Genomic DNA, 24,855 nt, shown 5'->3' with positions numbered 1-24,855 from the left:
CAGAGCACCTAATATCAACTCCAGTTTTTGGTGGGGTTCCTGTTGCTTTGTTTTAAGTTTACTCTGTTGTGTCTTGTGTACCAGCTATTTTTGTCTGTTTGTCTTTTCTTTTTAAGCCAAGGCGTCGTCGGTTTATTTTCGATCTATAAGTTTAAATCACTCTCTGAGTTAAAATATTTAGGTTGTATATAGTGCTCTGACTGTTCGTATATCTGCCTATCTGGATAGTTGGTTTGAAAAACGCGTACAAGTTCCTTTACACGAATTTGACGTCAAACAGTTTTTATGTAGAGTTTTGCCATCACGATTATTTGTAGGAACTTACGTGTGAACATTTGACTGAAGTAATATCAAGTAGTTTGATCGCATTTGTGGAAAAAATAGTAAACGTGATACCCAACACCTTGACACAAAATAATTTGGCTCGTTTAATTTTCATTAAATTTTGACAAAATATTTACGTTTACTTTATTGCAAAAAACATAAAAAAATTAAAATATTTGAACCAACCACTTTCTCGGAAAAAAATGGTTGGATATATATCAGTTTGACAAACACTAATTTTGACCACTGGGAAGCTTAATATTTCGTTAACAATACAACGTGATTGAAACATAAAGCTTATTTTACAGAGTTAACTAAAATTGAAAAATGGAAATGGAAACTCCCTGTAGTGTTAGACACTAGCCTAAAAAAAGTACACTGTACGCTAGTCACTAGTGCAGGGAGATAACCACCGGTAGGAAAGCTGACAATCAAAGTCGATTATTTAAAGATTGGAGCCGAGTGCACCTCCAACGTGCGGAATTCAAACTCATAATCTCAGTGTAAACATGATGGTGACGTCATAGTAGTTCGAACACATAAACCACTCGGCCGTTGACAAGATATTTGCACGAATATCTTCCAAAAATATTTTATTGAGATTGGATATGATAAATTCAATATCCATATAAAAATACAATGTAACATTATGTTCAACTGTTGAAAGAATAATTAGCTCTGTAGCCAGGACGTCTTCGACAACAAAGAAAATATTTGAAATTTTCTCTGAAACGGTTGCTATTATAAGCATAAAGGAATGGATTAAGTGCAGATTTAAACCATAATACCCATGTACACGTTTCAATCAATATAACGCATATACATGTAGGGCAAATAGACTGAAAGACTATGATAATGCCATAAGGGGCCCATAAAACTATAAATGCTATTGTTAATATCGCAAGCGACTTTGCAGCTTTTGTTCCATTCCTTTTTTTAGTATTTTCTTTGTGTATATCAGTTGATCTTCTGTGTAGTTTTGTCATGACACTATCAGGTTTTAATTCCAAACACACAACAGAATCTGAAGATCCTATACTACCAGAATGAGTCGAGATAAGCTGTTCTCGTGTTTGTATTAGTTTTCTTATTTCATAAACTATCAATATGTGAATAATTATGAGAACCGTAAGGGGTATCACAAACTGTACAGTTGTCATAATTGATATGTATACAACATTATCATAAAATTGTGCTTCGCAGTCGTTCGGATCTGTAGAATTGCCGGTCCATATATCCCATCCTATTGTTGCGGGACCATTTAAAACAAAAACAAAAATCCATGCTATACCACATTTTATATATGCCTTTTGAGGCGAATGCATTTTGTAATATGTTGACCAATGTCTGAGCAATGACAGGCGGTCGTAACTTATCAAAATCATCAAAATGGCAGTTATCTCTACTGTAGCCATATCGAATAACAGAAAAACCTTACAAAAGTGGTATCCGAATATCCAAACGTTATTTCCGAATGTATATGTTAGATATATTGGCATTGTAACAGCTCCAATTAATAAATCGGCTATCGCTAAATTTAAAATGTACACATTGCATGTTTTGTGTAATCCTTTATCTCTTATAAAGCTACAAATCGTCAATGCATTTCCTACCACAGCAATTAGAATCACTGGTACAATAATAATACCCGCATACGACATAGGATTCGAGTTGTCCTTGACCTCTTTGGAATCTTCTGATGTGTTTTCTAAGGTCTGAGGCAATATTTCTGTGATATTTATCAACATTTTGTATCGCGTGGGCTCATGAGTCAATTCATCTGAAAAATAGAACAAAATCATTGACTATTGTTATTAATTAAATTAGATTTACCATAACAAGTTTATTATTACGAAGTTATAATAATTAAAAGTACATGTAATCACACAAAATAGGGATTACCTGAACAAAACTAAACTGAAAAACTACACATTCAATAAATCATTTTTTTATATGCAAGCTGTGCTTCATTAGGAGAAAATTTCAGCAACGTTCAAAGTCTGGACCGATATTTGTTTAAGTTGATGATACTAAAAAGAGTTCATCTAAATTGTGGGGGTCTTGTTGCTCACATCATCCATTTTTCTTTGGATTGTGTAGGTACAAAAAAAAGAAGATTTGGTATGATTGCTAATGAGACAACTGTCCACAAGAGACCAAAACTAGTGAAACTGACGTTAACAACTTTAGGTCACCGTACGGCCTTCAACGATGAGCAAATCCATAGATTAGTGTTCTGCCCTTTGAATTTGTCATAAATTATTGAGTTGTTACGATCCATATTCGGTAATTACTTTGAGTGTCCTTTTGACATATCTTTTATTTTAGTCTAATCAGTATTATTAAGGGAGCCCGCTCCAGGGAGGGGCTTTTCGTGGGACACATTTGGTTGATTATATAGGGAATCACTGAAGCATGACTGGAGCGGGCCCCCTTAGGTCAGCCATCGGGCTCCTGCTTATGAAAAGTTCTGGATTCGCCACTGTTTTGTAATTAATTATGTAACTGGTGGTTTCTCTCTTGAGTTTTTGTTACGTATTAATTAAGGTTTGGATGATATTTTACAGCATACGTACAAAATAATGTGTTGTAATATAGCCAATGAACCAACTGGGACAATATCCCTAATGCGCCTTGAAATGAGGAACTCAAAAGTCACGTGTAAACAAAAATTATCTGTGTAGTGATATTTGACACTTTTCTTTGATAAACAAGTGACTGAGCTTAACCATGTGAGTTAATTAAGAAAGTAACAGAACACAGAATAAAGGTGTAAAATCTATAGAGCTATTAAATGTGTTCAAAGTATTAAGTTTTCAAAGAACTTATTGTGTTAAAAATAGGATTTTTTACCACGAGGAGCCGCATCACAAAAGGATACTCGGGGTTTGCTAATTTACGAAAAAAGTTATCTCACTTCGTACCCCGAAAATTAAACCACATATGACAAAATGTCTCAGCTTCGAAACGAGCAATCACACATATCCAAGTTAACGATATGGACTGAGCAATAGAAGAAAACATTACCATAACCGAAGACACTAATACGCATCTTGACCCAACTTTTCATCAAAGATCAAATGACAAATAAATGAGCAACTATAGGTCACCGTATGACCTTCAACAATGAGCAAACATTTTGAAATCTTACCTGTATAATGTACCCATATAAATCCAACTAGTACTGATTTTGTTTTTACATCTCGCAAATGAATATGTTAAAAAGGCACGTTTAACTTGACAATAAACACTGACCTCGAGTTAACATCTAGTAGAATCATAATACAATTTTATATAATGAAAGGATAAGCAATTTCAAAGTTTCACTTCTTACATTTATAATTTTACATGTTATAAATCACTTTTATGAATGAGTTAGTTCCGGTTATATTTTAAAGGTGCGTTTTTTCATCTAACGTGAGATAATATTGATCAATGGTTTTAACAAACAATTTGAAATGACATGTTTACATAGTTGTCTAGTCAAATGTTAACATTAAGTTACAATCACGTAATATAACAAATACTCCTTATGTCATTGAAAAGTAATTGAAACTTGATAGAACAAATACTCCTTATGTCATTGAAAAGTAATTGAAGATAACAAATCAAAATATATTTCCTGTTTTATTTGTGAAAGGATCCTTACGTTTATTAAATAAGCAGAATAAAATGTATGTTTTGTTCTTAATGATGTGATAATAATTTGTCACTAAAATTACACCAGAAATCTAGTAGGCGTTTCAAAGGAATACAGTTTAATTGACACATAGGGGAAGAAACAAATACATTAAATTAAGTGCAGGGCAATAAATTGGTATAAGTCCATGTTGTTTAATTGCAAAAAAGACTTTTTGCAATTTGGATATACGGTTTAGTAAGAAAATGTGAATCAAATCAGTAAAGATGATTTTGACAGTTAATTCCCCTTTTCAACAAACTACATTGAACGTTGTCGCAACATTGTTTTAGATATGTATAACAAATGTAATAGAACACTTCCGCAAGGTACGAAATTAAGTAATTTCCCGTGGAGAGCCGTGGTGAAGAGGTTAGTGCATCGGACTACAAACACAAAGATTCCTGGTTAGATCCCCGTGCGGGGAGAAAATGTCAGTGACTGATTTGTTTACTCTCTCTCGACACCATTTGCGAGTATAGTGTTGATAAACGATGATAATCAGTCGGAAGGGGACGATAAATGGTTGACCCTTGTTTAGAGAGAGCTATATCTCTTGCACGTAAAATACACCCTTGTAGATTTCGAAAGAGCAGGTTAATGATGCTACAAGCTTAAGGCAGCACTTGCACCCGCAAAGTGGAAAGGGATTAATTTAATTGTTTCCCAATTCACTATAAATATATATATAAAAACTAAGTAGTTTCCCATTTTTAATAAAATATCGAAAACGATAAGAAATAGACAAATCAGTTTATTTTTTTTAACAAATTAGGGTAATCGTATGGGCACCGAAGGAGCAATATCTGGTGCTTCAAACAGTGGGCGTGTAATTTGTGACAGCAGTTTTTGTGACGAGGGCACTCTCCTATTATTGAAGTCGGTAAAGTGAGAACATGCATGCGCATAACGTTTTAAATAACGCCATGCGATGGAGCAGAGGATACGCTACTACTGAGAAATGGGAAGTTTAAAATTGGAAAGTTAACGAAACTGTCATGTATGTCCTTTGATTATCAGTCAACGCCATGTTTTACATACCCATACAGGGAGTTTAAATGCAATTGAAAAAAACAATATCTGACAACTGATTAGAACTTGTGCTTTAGTTAAGGACAATTCGTTTAACGTGGAGACCGAGCGACTTCTATTTTGCTGAATTTCATGTCGCTACCTGAAATGTTTCAATCTCATGTGCTTCAATATATAGAACATGAAATATTTTTTTGGCCTTTTAACATCTTAGCTTCAAGCGCCAATGCTGGGTCTTATATAGACGAGGCGCTCGTACGGCGTTCAAATTTGTACGTTTATTATCCTTGATATTTTGATCAGAAAAAGCTATAAAATGAACTGATGATAGATACCAGGATTAAAGTTGTTTACAAATTGTAGTGCCTACTTCCGTTAGCTATAAACACTAATAACTGTATCAATACAATGATTTTGTGGTTTGTACACCTTAATCATAAATCATAGAATTGATAAATGGGGGCGACAGTAGTATATCGCTGTTCGAAATTCATAAATCGATTGAGAAAAAAAACAAATCTGGGTTACAAACTAAAACTGAAGGAAGCACATCAAAATATAACTCATTTGTACTCCTCAAACATACCTTTGCTTAGACTATACATTTGTTATTCTTATGGTAACGTTTCTTATCAGTGTCTAAATAGATCTCATCTTTTGCAATCAAACACGATAACATTTGTCAATTTATATTCCTGTAACGTGTATCACCAAACTATAAGCTGGCTATTTAATTTTGGTATTTTCAACATAAAGCTCTTCAACGGTTTCGGTACTAATACATCTTCGGATTTCAAATGTTTTGCTTTGTACGTTCCTGATGAAGGTAAATTCAGACAAGCGCTTTGGATGCAAGAAATTATTAAACGTGTTGTTTTCAATTTTTTAAGGGTGATTGAAGGTCAAAGACAACAGTATTATATTGGTGTCCAAAAGTCATAAGTCGATTAAGAGAAAAAACAAACCGGGTTACAAACCAGAACAAATAAAATAAAGTTATCGTATAAATGAAAATCCATGTCAACACCAGTGTTGATTACTGACTGTTGATATCCTCGAGGAAAAAATGACAATAAGAATGGTTTCGACGGCGCGGGAAAGGGTAAATATGCAGTCTTGAACAATAAATAATAAAATTTCATTACTATATATTAAACTCTCAATAAACCCGGAATATCAAATTTGTCAATGAATTGAACAGTCTACTTACTGCATGTTTGATTGTGCAATTCGTGTTATCCTTTTAACTTGAAAATCTTTCAGTGTTTACATTCCCTCGCGATTTTATATCAATACGAGAAAAACAATGTTGACGTAACTTTTAATTCTTTGAAAGACACCATGTTGCAAAAGATGAAAAATCTGATGAAAAATAAGAATTTAAATTAATGACAGCTGCTTAACTCGTATTGGTCGATATTCTATTCGAGCACTTTAATATTGATGATAGGAAAACTATTGCCCTTCCTGGAAGTGAACTTCACAATTGTCACGATATGTGATTAGACAGTAACTATCTGATTTAAATGGCAGTTGATTGGCTAATGTACTGATATCGTCTGTTACATAAGCAATCATTTATTACATGATGTTACATGGGTTCACATCGTTTGTTATCAGTAATATTCTAAATAGTCAATCTTTACTAAGGTGGAAAACAATTTGCTATAATTGGCTGATACTAAATCAGCCAATTACGTTAGATTTTGAAGAAAAAAATGAATTTTCCTTTTAATTAAAGTGGTACCCAACACCTTGACTTAATTTAATTTGGGTCGTTTAATTTTCATAAAATTTTGACAAAATATTAAATTTGAACCTTTGAAAAAAACATCGAAATTTCAAAACAAATGAACCAATCACTTTCTCGGAAAAAAAATAGTTGGATAGATTGCAGTTAGACAAACACAAATTTGGATCATTGAGAAGCTTCATATTTCCTTAACATGCAAAGTGATTAAAACGTTTAACTGTTTTACAGAGTAATCTCACTGTAGTGTAAGGTATCACATAAACATTGAAGTTTTGTATTTTTGTGAATACCATTGTGATAGAGCGACTCTTACAAATTTGTAAAAAATGTCGGATTATCTCGATATTCCGTGTTACTCCATTGATCTGTAAGTAGCGACAATGTAAAATTATAAATAGTCTCATTATAGATTGGCGCCAGATGAGCATTTCGTTCACAAAAGACTCATCAGGTACGCTCGATCCAAAAACACTCATAATGACAAATCACAGAACGGAGAGGACCAAAAATTCCTAACAGAGTTTCCAAGTACAGCTAAGGTAATCTATTCCTGAGGTAGAAAGGCATTATATTTCAAAAATTTAAGCTTTCACAGACAGTCAATTTTCTTTTTGACTTTTTCTATCTGTTTTGTTACAAATACCTTTTCATATACTTGGTTTCTCAGATTGGTAACAAAGTCAGTCATATCTTTTAAAACAATAACGTATTCAACCATAATTGTCGAATATGTAATAAGTTTAAGCAAGACAATTTTTAAACAATAACTCCAATTCAATCTATTTGATGATCTTTGCACATTGTTGAATGTTGCTTTTCCAATTCTACACCGACCATATTCAGTCCAATGAATATTAAGTTCTTATGATTAACCTCATCATATATACCAGGATTGAAATTTTATACTACGCCATACGCGCGTTTTGCCTACAAACGACTCATCAGTGACGCTCGCATCCAAAAATGCTATAAAAAAGGCCAAATAAAGTACGAAGTTGCGAACATTGATGACTAAAGATTCCTATCAGTTTTTGCCAAACACAACTAAGGTATTCAGGACATAAGACACTACATTTTGGGGTACGACTATCTTATCATTAATGAAGTAATTGTATAAAGTTCGAGATTGTATGTTAGTTACGTAAGTGCGTCACTGTTCTCGATTTCCGGTGGTGATTATTTTTGATGAAATAGGTTCGTTGTTGTTCTGTGGTTTGCATGTTGCGTCGACTTTTATTTTTATTTTTTATGAATTTCTTTTTAATTAATGTTCTTGCGTGTGTTTGTGCTGTATTTCTGTCTCGTAGTGGTTTAGCGATATTTTTTAATATTGTCATATAGCAGGAGGTAAGGAATGTCATTAAACAAGGTTTGAGTCATCATTTTTTTTAAAGTTCTTTACCAAGTCAGCAATACGGCAGTTGTTATCAAATAGTTCGTCTTGATGGTTTCTGCGTTGTTTTTTTTTTTTTGCACTTTGGTAATCCTCATTTTCCTTTGTTTTCCTCTTTTAATTGGTGTGTTTCCCTTAGTTGTTGGTTTGTTATCCGGATATGTTTTTTTTTCTCAAATGATTTATGACTTTTGAACACCGGTATACTGCTGTTATCCTTATCAGGTTTATCATGTTTATCTAAAGACTTAGCAATACGAACCCCACCAAAAACTGTGAGTGATCTCAGATGCTCCAAAAGAGTAAGCAGATCCTGCTCCACATGTAGCAACCGTCGTGTTGTTCATCTTATTACAAACCCGGTAAATAGTCTTATTCGGAAGGTCATATTCATGAAAAAGGAAGGGAATTGTAGTTACGACGTAAGGAACATGTGTGAAAACGGTTATTCTATAACTGTCAACCAACTCGAAATGGTGTTCGCAAAATTTACGAAGGGATGATTACGACTTCACAATTTCGAACTCTTTGGTTGAATACATTGTAGCTTCCTTGTTAGCAGCAACATTCTATCTAGATATGAGGCCGACTTAACTGTATCTGGGGTTTCCTTTATCTCTAGTTCGAAGGGATATATGCGTTCAACATAGTCACCAAATGTTAAATTATTACGTGAGAGAACATCATCTATTTAGCGGAAAGTAAAGTTAAAGGATATTGCTAACATATATATCGATGGATTATTTCTGGGTTGCGATTTTTGATTGTAAATAAACTCATCATAGATACCAGGACTAAATTTAATATATTCGCCAGACGCACGTTTCGTCAACAAAAGACTCATCAGTGACGCTCGAATCCAAATTCCTATAAGTGTTGCCAAATACAACTAAGGTAGTCTATGCCTGATGTAGACTATGCCTGATGTAGAAAAGCCTTAGTTTTTCAAAAAAATATAAATTCTGTAAACAGTTAATAATGCGTTGTTTCAACTTACTTGTGAAACTAAATAACGATTGAAAGAATCTCCCACACTTTACCTCAGTGACGGTAACTTATTACCAATCCTGGCACTAAACAAAGATGAAAAAAGAATCCTAACATATAAGACAACAAATAGTGTGCTAATCATTTAAAAGCTGACATATCCATCATACCAAATAGACACCAGTTCCATTATGTACTACTTATTGAATGTAACTGCATCATGAAACTTTCTCTTGTGTGAAATAAAATATGAAAATGGTAATTTGCTTGACAATACTTGACACAAACTCAATTACAGAGATTTAAGGAGAGATACCATTCATATGAGAATTCCATGCAATTGATAGTACATGTATACCAATTATTTCATTCATGTATATTCTAATCTTTAGAAACGAGAGAATTTCTATTCTTTTCATATGAATGCTTGAAATGCATTGATATGAAATTGGGAAAGGAAATGGGGAATGTGCCAAAGCGACAACAACCCGACCATGGAGAAGACAACAACCGAAGGCCAACAATGGGTATTCAATGTAGCTTGAAACTCCCACACCCGGAGGAGTCCTTCAGCTGGCCCCTTAAACATATGTATACTGGTTTAATGGACGTCATACTAAACTCCGAAATATACACAAGAAACAAAAATTAAAAATCATACAAGACTAACAAAGGCCAGAGACTCCTGACTTGGACCCTCAAAGCTCTTCAATTGTGTACTTGTTTGGCTTTATTAATATTTTGACATGAGCGTCACCGATGATCCTTACGTAGAAGAAACTCGCGTCTGGCGTACTAAATTATAATCCTGGTACCTTTGATAACTATTGGGATAGGCGCAAAATTGCTGCGGGGTTAAACATGTTTATGAGATCTCAACCCCCCTTCCATATACCTCTAGCAATACAACTTACTTCTTAATGGCAATATTGATTCAAAAGTCTTATCAAAGCACAACGTTACACGTTTATGAAACGCAATGTTTTATTTTGATAAACAAATCTTGGTTAGATGAAAGTATTTTTCAAAAAGTTACCTGAGATGGTTTTGATTGGCTGGAGTTTAAAGCTACATTCATCACTATTGTGCTTTGTTAGAGGCAGTCAATGTGTGTGGATTGTAGGGTCCAGATAGAACCAGCGACCATGATAGGGGAAAAAATCTTATCAAATACGATTGTAATCGAGAAAACGTGCTACAAGTCCAGTAATTCAACTCAACACAACATCATCAATCTTTTCTCTTGTGTGTTATAAAACACAAATGCGATAATTTGATTTACAATTATTGATACAAACTCAATTACAGAGATTTAAGGAGAGATACCATTCATATGAGAATTCCATACAATTTATAGTACATGTATAACAACCATTTCGTTCATGTTTATTCTTATCATTTAGGAAACAAGAGTATTTCATTTCTTTCCATATGAATTCTTGAAATGCATTGATATAATTTACTCCTACATGGCATTATCGATTTAAAAGTATTATCAAAGCACAACGTTACACAATTATGAAACGCATTATTGTATGTTGATTAAGTAACCTAGGCTAGATGAATGAATATTTCAAGTATTGATCTAAAAAGGTTTTGGTTGGTTAAAGTTAAATGCTACATTCAACACTTTTGCATTTTTTCAAGACAGCCCATGTGTGTGTGCTGTAGTGCCCAGATCGAACCACCGACCTTTGGTAGGAAAATTTTAAAAAATCTTATCAAATACTATTGGTATCGAGAGAACGTGCCACAAGTCTCGTAATTCAACTCAAAACTATATTCATCATCGTTGCTTAGCATTAATTATTAATTTCATTAGATAGACTCCGCATCAAACATTTGGCCAGTCTAAAAAAAAACGTTTGCAAGACAAATTAAAACAAAAAGAGCATACGCATAATATTGAAACGTCAACTTTTCCTGGATGAAAAAAGTTTACATGGATTTTGAATTTGCAATTGTACACAAAATTCATTTCGACAATAATGATAAGACCTAAGGAGATGTAGTATGTTTCCCATGATACAAAAACATGTACAAGTCACCGTATCTAAGAACGCGTTGCGTAAGAATTTCGTTTAGATCTTACCGGTCTCTAGTGATTAATTTTATACTGTTTTTTTCATTGTTTGAAACTATACACGTTTGATTACCCCTGCCAGTATTTTTAAAAGGAGTACATAAAATCAACGATACCAATTTTGTTGCACCAGATGCGCATTTCGACAAAACATGTGTGTCATATTACAAGACAAAGTTGATATAATTGCGAAATCATATAGTGATTTTCAAAATTTGTTTTACTGGATAGCGTTTTTTCTAAGCACATGCTTCACATGTCTTGTTCTTGAATACAATATACATTATGTATGTGTATAGATATGTATAGTACATTTATAAAAATGCCTTAAATCCACAATCAGACCGAACCACATTTCTAATTAAAAAAATGAGATGTGAAGTAAACGCAATTGCGTGAATAGCCAATGAACACACACAGTAAAGAGAGTCATAACTTACATGTACTTTAGAGGTGATGAGAAAATACAAATTCACACAAAACTATTCTTCACTTTTTTTTTATAATCTAGAGATCCGGGAACACTCATTTAAAACTTCATATTGATCATTGTCCTTCGAATCCAAACACAGGAATGAACAGATAAACCAAGTATTACATTTTATAGCTATAATATCGCTTCGTCTATATATAAATGTTAAATAATAAGGATGTTGCCATTCTAGAATTAATATGTTCTTATCTGATTTTTCCTTGGTATATTTAATTGAAAAACTGTAAAGCATTCCTTGGGGAGGTAATCATTTAACTTACATCACGTTTTGTACTTATATACCGAAATATAATATATATGACAACAGAAACCACTGCAAAGTAACAAATTATCATATAGAGGAAAGTCTTACAGATGTACGTCATTCAAGTACGATACAGGTTTTCCCCCTTATTTCGCTAAATAACATACAGTATCAACTTTGTCATTTAAAGGACAATTAAGTTATCAACTCAAACTCCAAATGAATTTTTGATTAAACGCGATGTTGTACCTGTAAAATGTTATTCTGTAGAAATATTTTAGTTCGATTTGAACTGATATGCACATGCGGGACTTTCCCTTTGAATCGTGTAATTACGTTCTCACTCATCCATACACAATTATATGTACGCATTGATTATACACACAATTATATGTACGCATTGATTATAAACGTAATCAGTACATTAACTTGTTTTACAGTACTTCCGTAACGGCTGCCCCATTCATCTATTACTTCCTGTCAAATACGTATTGAAATGTATCTTATTTTTTTCTAAATAATTGTTATGTTTCAGCGTTTTACAATGCTATTTAGATTGAGAATGGAAATGCAGAATACGTCAAAGAGACAAATATTAGAAAACAATAAAAGGCCAACAATGGCTCTTCAATTCAGCGACTGCTTTGGCAATATTATGACAGTATTTTTATGATTTTGTTGATCGTAATAGTAAGTTTTGAAGTAACCCTGAATCTGTGTTTTTCAAAGCACATATATAGCCTAACTGACATATATTAATTATTCATCAAAGGTAGCAGGCATATGATTTAATATGTCAGACGCGCGTTTCGTCCACGAAACATTTGAAGGATACAATTCCAAAAAAGGACTAAAACTATAAAACTAAGCAATGTTTATTTATACACATATGTATTGTGCCAATCAAACTATGACCAGTTTTATTTTGCATGTTGGTTATTCTAATTCATTAGTAACATTCAGTTCATCGCGTAGTCGATTAATTAACACATTCCTTATAATGGTTTACTTTTTAAATTGTTATTTGGATGGAGAGTTGTCTCATTGGCACTCACACCACATCTTCCTATATCTATTGTGTATCATGCTCATATTTTCTAAATTGGAAAGTATAATATAAAACTAAAATCAATTCTGCAGTTGCGTATTCTGTTATATGGAAAATATCATGTTTGTTTTTTTTTCAATACCATATCCGTATCGACCTTACACACCAATATAATCCCAAGAGATCTACTCTAGGGATTAAATGTGTCGAGGGTTGATACGGTGTGTTGAACAAGTCATATCGTATATACTTATGGATCTACCTCAAGTAGATGCTTTTTTTGTGGTTTGAGGCTCTTCAAATTAGGGGTTTGATAAAGTCTTTATAACAGTGACTGATATCGATGGCGTTACGTTACACAAATTAATAGTGTAATTGCAGCTGTGATATCTATATCATCACGGATGGCTGATACAACAAGATTACCGTTGACCGTATTACACATACAATATATCTGTATTTACTGCTAAGTTTATGATAAATGTATTTACAGTTCGGCGTCATCAATATAATTACAGCCACGATTATCATATTCTGATAAGAATTCTACGATGAACTAAGCATAGCATGTGTAGAAAGATGTTTCGTCCGATGACATAATAAAAATCATCCATTAAAAGGCAATTGAAGATATTAACAAGGACCAGTCACGTTATCTCATAGACATGATCACATGATGATAGAACAGAATTATGTAATAGTAAGCAATTTTATGGTATCGATCATCACACAAAGAAATAAACAATAAGAAATTACGAGACGTTTTGTCAATACCGATGTGACAGGACTAAAACATATGAACGCTTACACCATACCGTATTAACTTCAATGATAATCAAAACGCATACCGTTTCGATGAAATACATAAAAGGTAAAATCACAAAAATACTGAACTTAAAAAAATAAAACACGTCCTAGTTTGTTCATTTGAACCATGGATGAACTGGAATAAAATAGTTGTAATTTCTTAGAAAAAATGGTTTCATGTAAGACTTTACTTAAATATACACCATATTCTTCCATTTATATAGCGTTCCAAAACATTTATTAAGAAAAAAAGATTGTCGATACGACGTTTCTCCTTCATCAACATGAGACAATGGAATGAAGGTGTAATTCTACCAGATCATAGTTTGTCACAGCCGGTTGTATACGAAAAACTGTCGATAAAAAAAATTCTGTGAATTTGACAGTTGTAGGTAATTGGGCTTACATTGCATCGCAGTAAAACATTTCTGTGCCACAACCATATATCTTGCGTATTTTAAAGCACCATAATTTGTTTAATGGGGCTTTTGTAAAAATATTAAGAAAACTTGAGGTTACATGGCTATTAAAGCTTGTACACATGTACATAAGAAGGAGGTGAAAATTTTGATTGGTTATCTTCAAGTGGCGGTTATTTTCTTATATGCAATGAATTGTAATGTGGATTTTATATAGTACTGGACAGGGTAAAACTTTTATAATGCCAAGTATTTCGTCACCGAAAACAAAGATAAATTCTGCACAATATTTTGAAAATGCAAATTTTTCATAGACTAATAGAAATCAATGGTGGTATAACACGTAAAGACTATACGACATCAATCAATAAGCAAAATTATACTATGTTCTTACATATTACACTAAATGACTGCAATATATTTTTACACATAAACAGTTTCAATAGTAAAACACTGAAATCGACAGTGCCTAGGTCTTACGCCTTAATTCATGGTCACCATCTCGAATTGATTGGAAGGTTATCTTAATACACAAGCCTCATTTTTTTTTTATCTTCTTTGGTTTTCACAAATGGCTAGTTAAGTTGTGGAATAACCGTTTCACAAATGGTATCGGATATGTTCCTACTACAATCCCCTTCGTTTTCATGAATGTGACCTACCGAATTATACTATTTACCGGATTTGTTATCACATAAGCAACACGAAGGGTGTCACATGTGGAGCAGGAATTGCTTACCCTTCCGGAGTACCTGAGATCAACCTAGTGTTTTGTGGGGTTCGTGTTGCGTATTCTTTAGTGTTTTGTCATGTGTTCTATTGTTTGTCTTCTTTCATTTTTAGCCAGGCGATGTCAGTTTATTTTCGATTTATGAGTTGCATGGACTGTCCCTTTGATATCTTCCGTCCCTCTTTTAAATATCTTCAATTTTATTACTTAGTACATTTTTCCTTGAATCAAAACATTATTTTTCATTATTCATAAGCAATAATATGAGACAACTTTTGTATGGTCCAGTTAACCCTTATACTTCATTATTCGTTAAATTAAAAGTATATAGTGGTTTGGAAGTATTTGTTATTTGGTTCAGTTGTACTATGAGTTTTCTTTCAGGCCTCCATAATGTCTACGATATGATTCTGATAACTTGATTATTGGATCGTTCATAAGAGAACAATGTGTTATTAATCTAATATCAGTCAAATGGGTATCAAAGAACAGTGCAATGCTGACTCTTAGTTCCTTTATTCATACCTGTGAATCACCAATGAAATACTAAGTAAAGGGTTGTTGTTGTTTTGAATTTGATTGGACTTTATTGAAGGGCAAAGAGGAAAGACATTCATTTCTGAAAAGCATTTTTTTCATCTGAAATAAGTTTGATATTATTGATTTTGAATAAATAGAAATATACTTTTCCTATAAAAGATCAAGAGGATTTTATGCCATTTTTTTCTAAAATGATGTTGACAATGGAAAAATGAATAATAAACGATTAAAATATTAAAAAAATAGCCCCTTGATCAAACCTGATCGAAAAATGATTGACTCAATTAATCGAATGTGATATATTTTATCAAAACTGTGATCAGTAGCATGTATGCATGTATTTTTGAAATCAAAACCAAAGATACCAAAGCCATTGCTTGAATTTAGGACAATGTGCCTATAATACACTGATACCCCACTAGTACTATCATTTTCTATGTTGATTGGACCGCGAAATTATGGTGAAAACTCTAACTTGGCATTAAAATAAGAAAGATCATATCATAGGTAACATGTTTACTAAGTTTCAATTTGATTGGACTTCAGCTTCATCAAAAAATACCTTGATCAAAAACCTTAACATCAAGGGGGAAAGAAGGACGAACAGACAGACGAACAAACGAACAAACGAAGGAACAGACACACGGACTAGAAAACAATATGGCGCTCTACTATCGTAGGTGGGACATAAAAATAACACACCTTTGTTATACAGTTCGTAAAGTATGTTTTTGAATAGGATCTAAAAATGTGATGCAAACAATGTTTTATGTTAGTAATATATATCCATCTACTTTATGTCATATTCATTTCGAATACTCAGGTAGTGTGTAATGAAGATGAGGCAATCATGTTTAAAATGTTTACAATTAAACTTAAACAAAAGGGCACTTAAAATTGAATTTATAATTATTCATATTTCACTTTGACAATACCCGTATCGTATTTCGTATTGTCTTCATTTTCTTTTCGTATTTGAAACAGACAATAGTTTTAATGGTCTCCCAACATTCAATATTGAAAGTCAATTATAAAACGACATCGTTTCCGTTAACTAAAATATGAGTATCGAAGTGACATTTTTCTTTTTAAAGTATATATTTGACTGGCTGTTATATTTGTATTATACAATTCCACAATGACATAGTTTATACATTATGTGTATATTTGAATGTGCTTTGCTTTGGCATCCACGATATCTTATTCCTAGAATTGCACCTATATTATAAGTCATATGCTGATAATGATCGCTTTTAATTTCAATTAGTACTGAGTCACTCCTCCAAATTAGAAACTCGGTTTTTTTTAAGGACGACATCAAAAGTTCAATGTATGATAAAAAAAACTTAATTCACATAGTTTTTTCACTGACACCCCCCCCCCCCCTTCTTAACTTAATTTTTGAAAAATTGATTTACCAAAAAGGATATATGTAAAAATCGGTTTTAGACATACAAAACTTGTAGAATTTAAACCCCACCCAAAAACTCTTTGATTTTCAGTTTTTTTATCCTACATAGAAATCTATCTTTTTTTACACGAACGAATAGCAACCTTACATTTGGTAAAGAATAACAAACAAAATTAAAAGAGATCAACCGATGTTATTCGATAATAAATAGGCGTCTTTGCAATAAGTCAGTCGAAATATCAAATCAAAGTAAAGAAATAAAGTGAAAATATATAACAAAAGGACCACAGAAAACATAAAACAATAACACACTAACGTGGTTTCAAATTCACATTTTTTTTTGTAATATCAGTAATCAAACTGTAAAAAAGGCTTCGTGTTGGCGATATTGATATTTTCTAGAAATCACAGAAATTCATCAATATAACTTAGTTGGAAACAACATTTGTGTTACATAATTGGTAAACTATGATTCACTTTGATTGAAACTGTATGATTATCGTCACGTAATGACAAATGTAGAATCAAGCCTCTCCCTCGCCTGCCTTTGCACAGAAGCAAAATTTTATAAAAAAAACACTTTTATTGCAATTTTGATGAAAACGCTTTCGTATTGTCTGTTTTTATTCAGAAAAAATACAGTCGCTGTTCTGATGTATCTTCAACGATAAGTGTATCTGTTCAAATAATATTTCTTTGTGACACTTTGAATTGTCAACTTTTGTTTTATTTTGTACATAAAAAAATGTATGACCACAGTTTGGAACATAATACAAAATGCGGGAGTTTTTCACTACATTAAAGACCCATATGGCCGAGTTGTCGCTTTGACCTATTCCCAATTTCCATTCTCAATTTTATTGTATATTTTTATCTTTTTAGTTTAATATTTCATAAGATGAAACATTTTCTTCGTCATATTACAAGTAACATTTCCGTCTTCCTGCTGTGTTATCACCGTGATATTATGCATGTACTTTCGCCATAACTTCAATTTTACAGATATTTTCCCGTTTGAATGGTTTTACATTACTAATTTTTGAGCCCTTGTTGAAGGCCGTAACTTGACCTATAACGGTTTACTTTTATACATTTTTATTTTGATGGAGCGTTGTATCGTTGGCACTCATACCACATCTTCCTTTATCTATAAACGAGATGTGTTTAAAACTTGTTTTCGCCCATAGCATTCAAAGAATTAAAATAGTATTCCAAATCTATCAGATTACATTTCGATGGTAATATGACAAAATATAATCCGATGTTAAAAATGAATTGAAGTCTTAAATGGGTAGTTTGCTCTTAACATTATCTACAAATTTATTTAAATTGTATAGTAAATACAATTGAAAACTACTGAAAGTTTGATAATAAACTAAACAGCTCGTATTAAACGATCTGCACGCACATGAACTGAATTGTACTGACTTTATCGCTATGAATTATGTCTGGCTGACTATAGCTAAACATGCGTTATGATGTCTTTTATTTTGTCATTTGATAATAACTGCTTACTCTTCCGGAGCACCTGAGATCAACTTCAGGGTTCGTGTTGTTTATTCTTTAGTTTTATGTTTTGTGTCATGTGTACTATTGTATGTACGTTTGTCATTTTTTCTTTTTTGCCATAGCGTTATCAATTAATTTTCGACTAATGAGTTTTACTGTCCCTATGGTATTTTGAGTCCCTTTTTTAATAACTTATCAGTTGAGTGTTGATTACTAATGATATATAAACTTTTGTTCTTCAATTGTGTCTAAAAGAGGGTCGAAAGATACCACAGGGCCATTCAATGTCACAGATCATCGACAAATAACTGAATAACTTGAATGAGAAATCAATTTTTTGTATTCGTTCAAAATGGTGAAAAAATATTTAAATGCGTAGCTTAAATGTAATGTCAATGAGATATTCCATTTCCGTTTCGATTGAAACAATTTCAATTTAAAATATCTTAATAGTCATGCCGGACGTCGTTTCTTGTAAATCAGCAGATTGAATGTCTAAATACAAGATTTCTACTTTTAGACAACAAGGACTTCCTGTTTACCAAAGCAAATGATGAGGTAAAAATATGATTTGGAGAAGTGAGGTCATGCAACACGTATACCACAATAAACAGATTATGTTTCTAAGTCAAATTGTGGCTAAGAAATAAAACCCTAAAACAAAACATTAATGTAATTGTAATTAAGGTAACTACTTTATTCATTTGTGATAACTTGGGATTAGCTTTCATGCACATGTATTGAACAAATGGTAAGTATCATGTACGCATCAATGTGCTTACAAAACATTTCCGATAACATGGTCTCGTGTCTTAAGAAATTGGCCAGGATATCCCTATCTAATTCATATTCGATTAGATGATACGATGTTTTCGTCACGATGAATTTTAACCGACTTCCTGACATACAGTAACTACGATTTACATTACTTTTTTTTTTGTTATTTTTTATAACTTTGTGTATGATTAGGATTTTTTTTTTTCAGGCATATATTACCTTAGCCGTTTTTGGCACATTTGTGGATCCTTAATGCTCTTCTACTTTGTTATTGATGGGCTTTGTAACTATTTTGATATGAGCGTCACTTATTTCGATGAAATGCGTGTCTGCCGTACTAAATTATAATCCTAATACCTTTGATAAATGTTAATTATTTCGACTATGTTTGGATCATTTAAAAGGACATCAGCGGACAATGTGTCATTACAAGAAGTACAACACCTACAGACAAGCTTTTTCTGGTATCATTGTTCTGCTTTTGTTATAAATAAAACGTTTTTAAACATTTACCTTGGCAACCCATTAATTATGGTAATTAATGCTTTATTATTGAAGATGAAAAAACACAATAAGATTAGTTATTTACAACTTCACGAAGATTGCTAATCATACAGCTTTGGAAAACAGTAATATTGCTGTTTTCATATTGATAATCCGGAGCACTTGAGATCGCCCCCAGGTTTTGGTGGGGTTCGTGCTGCTTTGTTTTCTATGTTGTGTTTCTGTACTATTATTTGTCTATTTGTCTTTTTATTTTTAGTCATGGCGTTGTCAGTTTATTTTCAATCTATGAATTTGACTGTCCCTCTGGTATCTTTCGTCCCTGTTATCGAAGTGTTTTAACGATGAGCTTCTATATATTGCCCCTTTTTAGTAATTTTTAGTCTTTGGAGAGTGACACCGTGTTATTTTGCATTATACACTTTGCAAGAAATTGTAATAATCGGTGATTTAGAATGAAATCCAACAATAACAGCATCTACTTAAGTTAACAGACATTATTTCTTTATCCTTATTTTATAACATGCTATAAAGAACTGCTGTGACCGTTCTATAACTGAAATTAATCTACTTCATCATTTTCTGTTCAAAAAAACGTTTAATCATGGTGATGAAGTGAATAAAATAAGAATAACTTTCGAGGTCGTATTCACAGGGAAGAGAAGTAAACAATGAGGTTAGATTAGCATATTAACATATACTATGTCATTGAACTAAAACTTATATAAAATAGTCCCGATAAGTTCAGCTTCTTTTTTGTCTAAACTCACATATTCGAAAATCTATTTTTTAGAAATATATATTAGACCGTTGGTTTTCCCGTTTGAATGGTTTTAAACTAGTAATTTTGGGGCCCTTTACAGCTTGTTGTTCGGTGTGAGACAAGGCTCCGTGTTAAAGGCCGTACTTTAACCTATAAAGGTTTACTTTTTAAAATGTTATTTGGATGGAGAGTTGTCTCATTGGCACTCACACCACATCTTCCTATATCTATTTGATTGCCCAAATTTTAATGTATTTTCTTCCACGTAAGTTGCCATAGATGTTTACTGATAAATCATAATCTTGAAATAGTACTCAAGATGTTAACATGTAGATTCCTTTATATATTGTAATAATCTAAGTTATCTCCCCTTACAGTCGAAATCAAGCAATACAATCATTTAATTTCAATCCACTTTAACATTTACTGTCTAGATTTAAATCAATACGTGTTGTCCTCTTCTAATTGTCAATACAAGATTGGCAAAATTATTTAACTATCATAGATGGACACTTGCAAAAAGGAAAATCACAAAAATAATAAACTTGGAGGAAAATTCAAAAGGAAAAGGTCATTATCAATTTGCAAAATAAAAGGGCTTGAACACATAAAACGAATGGATAACAACTGTCATATTTCTGACTTAGTACAGTCATTTGAGTATGTAGAAATTGGTGGATTGAACCTGGTTTGATAGGTAGCTACTTAAAACGAAACTATTGGGGTATAACAGACGTTACAATGGTATTTGTTTCTTAGATATTTAGATATGATTAATGTTTTGAAATAACATCAACAAGAAAGTACAATCTTTGCATCTTACGGTATACTCAAACTTACGCATGATCAGATTATAAGTCAATTATTTAGACAACAGTTCAATATACATCAATTTATTCAGACTAGAATAGATCGTATAGAAAATGTCTTTACTTAGAATTGACCCACACTGATGTTAGTATGTTGTTGTATATGTTATGAAGATAAATTCGAAATACATTTCTTATCTGATTTACGTCATTTGAATGCCATACAGGAAAGTTTCGTTTGCTAATCTAATTCATTTTTGTTTATAGCAAAAAAACATGATGCCGATAAATCAAGTCTTTGTCAATCTAATTGGAATCTAACGAGAAAATGTCACTTCCAGATTACAACAGGATTTAATGTAAAAGACTAGGCCGCTTCATAGATAAAACCATCGTCGATTATTATGATTATTTTTATATTTGTAGAATTGATCCAACTATCCTGCTGGACGCCAATTTATATCGGTTTATGAATATCAAAAAATTGATCATTTTTTTCAATAAATTAAAGCCGGTTATGTTGAGATATCAAAGTTGGAAGTTTTGCTTAATACACCAAACAAAAATAACTGTCGACTACGTGGTATGGTTTTTGCTCATTGTTGAAGGCGGTAAGATGACATCAGTTTTTTAATTTCTGTGTCAGTTTGGTCTCTTGAGGAGAGCTGTCTCACTTGCAATCATACCACATCTTCTTTTTTATAACATTTGTTTCCGAAAGGAAAGAACAAATCAAGGTTTTAAATTATCTTTAATTATGAGATTAATGAGACTAAGTTCATTTTTATATTTCAATGATTGACAGAAATCCTTGAAATAGAGAAGACAAAACGTCCCCTTTTAAAAACAAAAGTAACACATATGTCGAACTATAAGGTAAGTTACAAAATGTGAACTTGACAAATCAAATATTCGTCTATGTAAAGGAAATGAAAGCAACTGCCATTTGCCTGACTTTTTACAGACATTTTTCTACGATAACATTAGGGAGAACCCTTGATTAATAGCTAACAGAAACTCGACTTTACATGACAGTATTTCTTATTTTTAGATACAAAATAAATTTTAGCAGAGGAAAGTCCATAGAAACTGGAAAAAACACCAAACGCACTGACTATTTCAACCATATGATAGATTATTTAATGAAGCGACTAACATATATTCATTCAGTATGCTTTTAATCGGTTTAAATTATAAAATAATTTGTACTTGGGTTGTATACATTCTTATTAGCTGTTTTATTAGTTTACAATAGAATATATTAAAATTTAATTGCATGTTCATTTTTATTAAAACAAAAGAGACCAAAATGACACAGGTGCATTTTCCCCTTAAAATAGAATGTGGCGTTACCATGGCAACCATTATACAAACAAAGTAAATAACATTTTTTTTTCTTTATATTTGACGACCCTTCTCAAATTTTATCAATATGGAGCAAATCCAGAACTATGCGTGCCATGACTCTTTTTTAGAACTTTGATGAATACAGATAATTGGTATTAACAACTATAGGTCACTAGGTCACCGTCCGGCCTTCAACAAAGAGCAAAGCCCATACCGTATTGTCAGCTAAAAAGGCCACAATAAGACAATGTAAAACCATTCAAACGAGAAAACTAACGGACTTATTTTTATAAAAAAAAAATGAACGAAAAACAAATATGTTACAATATAAACTTGTTTTTGAAATGTATTGCATATTTGATTTTTACCATAACAATTTGTATCTGATCTATACATCAGACGGGGATGCAGAAAAGATTGCATATACGCAAAGTTCAATCTAATTTACATCCAGCTGCTTACATATTTACTAGGCTTTCATTGTGGAATTTTTCATGTGATCAGAATTCTTTTTACGATTGTTACCAGTAGATAATTGACCTTATGCTAACTATGCATGTGGTTTCTTGATGCGATTGATAATTAACGCTAACGGTAACCCTTTAATGATATTTCATACAGAAGAATATAATTGGACCTTTGGTGGTGCAGCTAATAATCTATCTTTCTATATTAATTGACCTTGATATGACACATTGATATAACAGAGTGTTCAAGGTGATAAGTGCTTTTTAGTTACTGTTTTGGATGAAAAATTAAAAGTAGCTATAAAACCAGGTTTACCTACCATTTTCGTCATTAGAAAATGCGTGTCCGAAGTCAGGAGCATCTGGCCTTTGTTAGTCTTGTATTAATTTTGGTTTTAGTTTCTTGTGTATAATTCGGAGTTAAGTATGACGTCCATTATCACTGTACTAGTATACATATTTTAAGGGGCCAGCTGAAGGACACATACGGGTGCGGGAATGCTCGCTACATTGAAGACCCATTGGTGGCCTTCGGCTGTTGTCTGCTCTATGGTCGGGTTGTTGTCGCTTTGACACATTCCCCATTTGCTTTCTCAACTTTACTGTATAAAGTCAGGAATATGAAAGTTGTTATCCATTCGTTTGATGTATTTGAGCTTTTGGTTTTGCGATTTTACTACGGAATTTCCCGTTTTGAAATTTCATCGGAGTGCCGTATTTTTATATTTTTTTTATTATATAGTTGCATACTGCAATTTTTTATTAAAAAAAACTTATAGTCCTTTCATTGTTTTTTTCAATTTGCCTGATATTTTCTACTCTGACATCTTTCATCTATTTGTCTTTCAACTTTTAACAACACTAATAAAGATCGATGTCTTTGAGCATTTAAGTTTCATTTTCTAATTTGATATTTAATTACGTTTTTCAATGCAAAAACGTAACAAATTAAATATTGATCAATTTGATTTCTTATACCATACCTACATCTATTAATTTGTGTTAAGAATTATTCTAACCTAACAGAGAAATGCTGATAGTTTGACTTTATGAAAGGCAATTAATTCTCTCAACTAGAACCTTTGTTAGTATTCAATAAATTAATAAATTTCAAAGGTATTTATCAACTCAATACCATTACTAGTAGTATTTTACATTTCACTATTGCAAAACCTATCAGAGAAATACTGATAGTTTGACTTCATCAAAGACAATTATTCTCTGTACTAGAACAAAATGTTCAGATAAAATAATAGACTGTTAACGGTATCCATGAACATGATCAACTCAATACAATTACATGTAGTCTTTGAAATAAAATATTTAAAATCATTCTTACCTTAAGAGAAAAATACCGATAGTTTTACTTTATCATTAAACAATTAAGTCCCAGTCCTAGCACAGTTTTGTCTGATAGTAGAGAAGCTAGCGTTTCATATTTTATTTCCGATACAATACATTAACATTGCGTGACTTTATATACATCCCACAGTGGATAACACTTAAATAATAAAACAGTTAAGGTACGTTCGTTATATTTGTCTCTTGTTAATTAGATGCTTTGTGTTTTTTCATACCATAAGTCTATGGTTTTGTTTATGTTTAAAGCTCACTGGTTCTAATATTGATGAAAACGTGACAAAAATCAGCAAAATTGACGACAATTCAGCAGAGAATAGGAAATATGATAGGTTTTACATCTCTGAATAATTAAAAAAATGCCTATGTTAATTGTA

At 32.2% G+C, this 24,855-nt stretch overlaps 1 protein-coding gene across 4 annotated transcripts; it reads right to left on the bottom strand.

Moving 5' to 3' along the window:
• Positions 1-900: 900 nt before the first annotated feature.
• LOC134694990 (histamine H3 receptor-like) lies at positions 901-24,556 on the bottom strand. Of its 4 annotated transcripts, none has more exons than XM_063556115.1 (2): positions 24,459-24,556; positions 901-2,104 (listed from the first exon to the last, which is right to left on the bottom strand). In XM_063556115.1, exon 2 carries the CDS (start codon positions 2,070-2,072, stop codon positions 978-980), a length of 1,095 nt encoding a protein of 364 aa, XP_063412185.1. In that variant the 5' UTR covers positions 2,073-2,104; positions 24,459-24,556; the 3' UTR covers positions 901-977. The 4 variants fall into 4 exon arrangements, with proteins under 4 accessions (XP_063412185.1, XP_063412183.1, XP_063412182.1 ...); XM_063556113.1 differs by lacking the exon at positions 24,459-24,556 and adding an exon at positions 6,246-6,399; XM_063556112.1 differs by lacking the exon at positions 24,459-24,556 and adding an exon at positions 3,476-3,830.
• Between the last annotated feature and the right edge of the window lie 299 nt (positions 24,557-24,855).

The sequence above is a fragment of the Mytilus trossulus genome, chromosome 13, assembly GCF_036588685.1.
Source record: "Mytilus trossulus isolate FHL-02 chromosome 13, PNRI_Mtr1.1.1.hap1, whole genome shotgun sequence".
Taxonomy (NCBI): Eukaryota; Metazoa; Mollusca; class Bivalvia; order Mytilida; family Mytilidae; genus Mytilus; species Mytilus trossulus.
The sequence above is the reverse complement of the archived record's forward strand: the minus strand, read 5'-3'. Positions and strand labels throughout refer to the sequence as shown.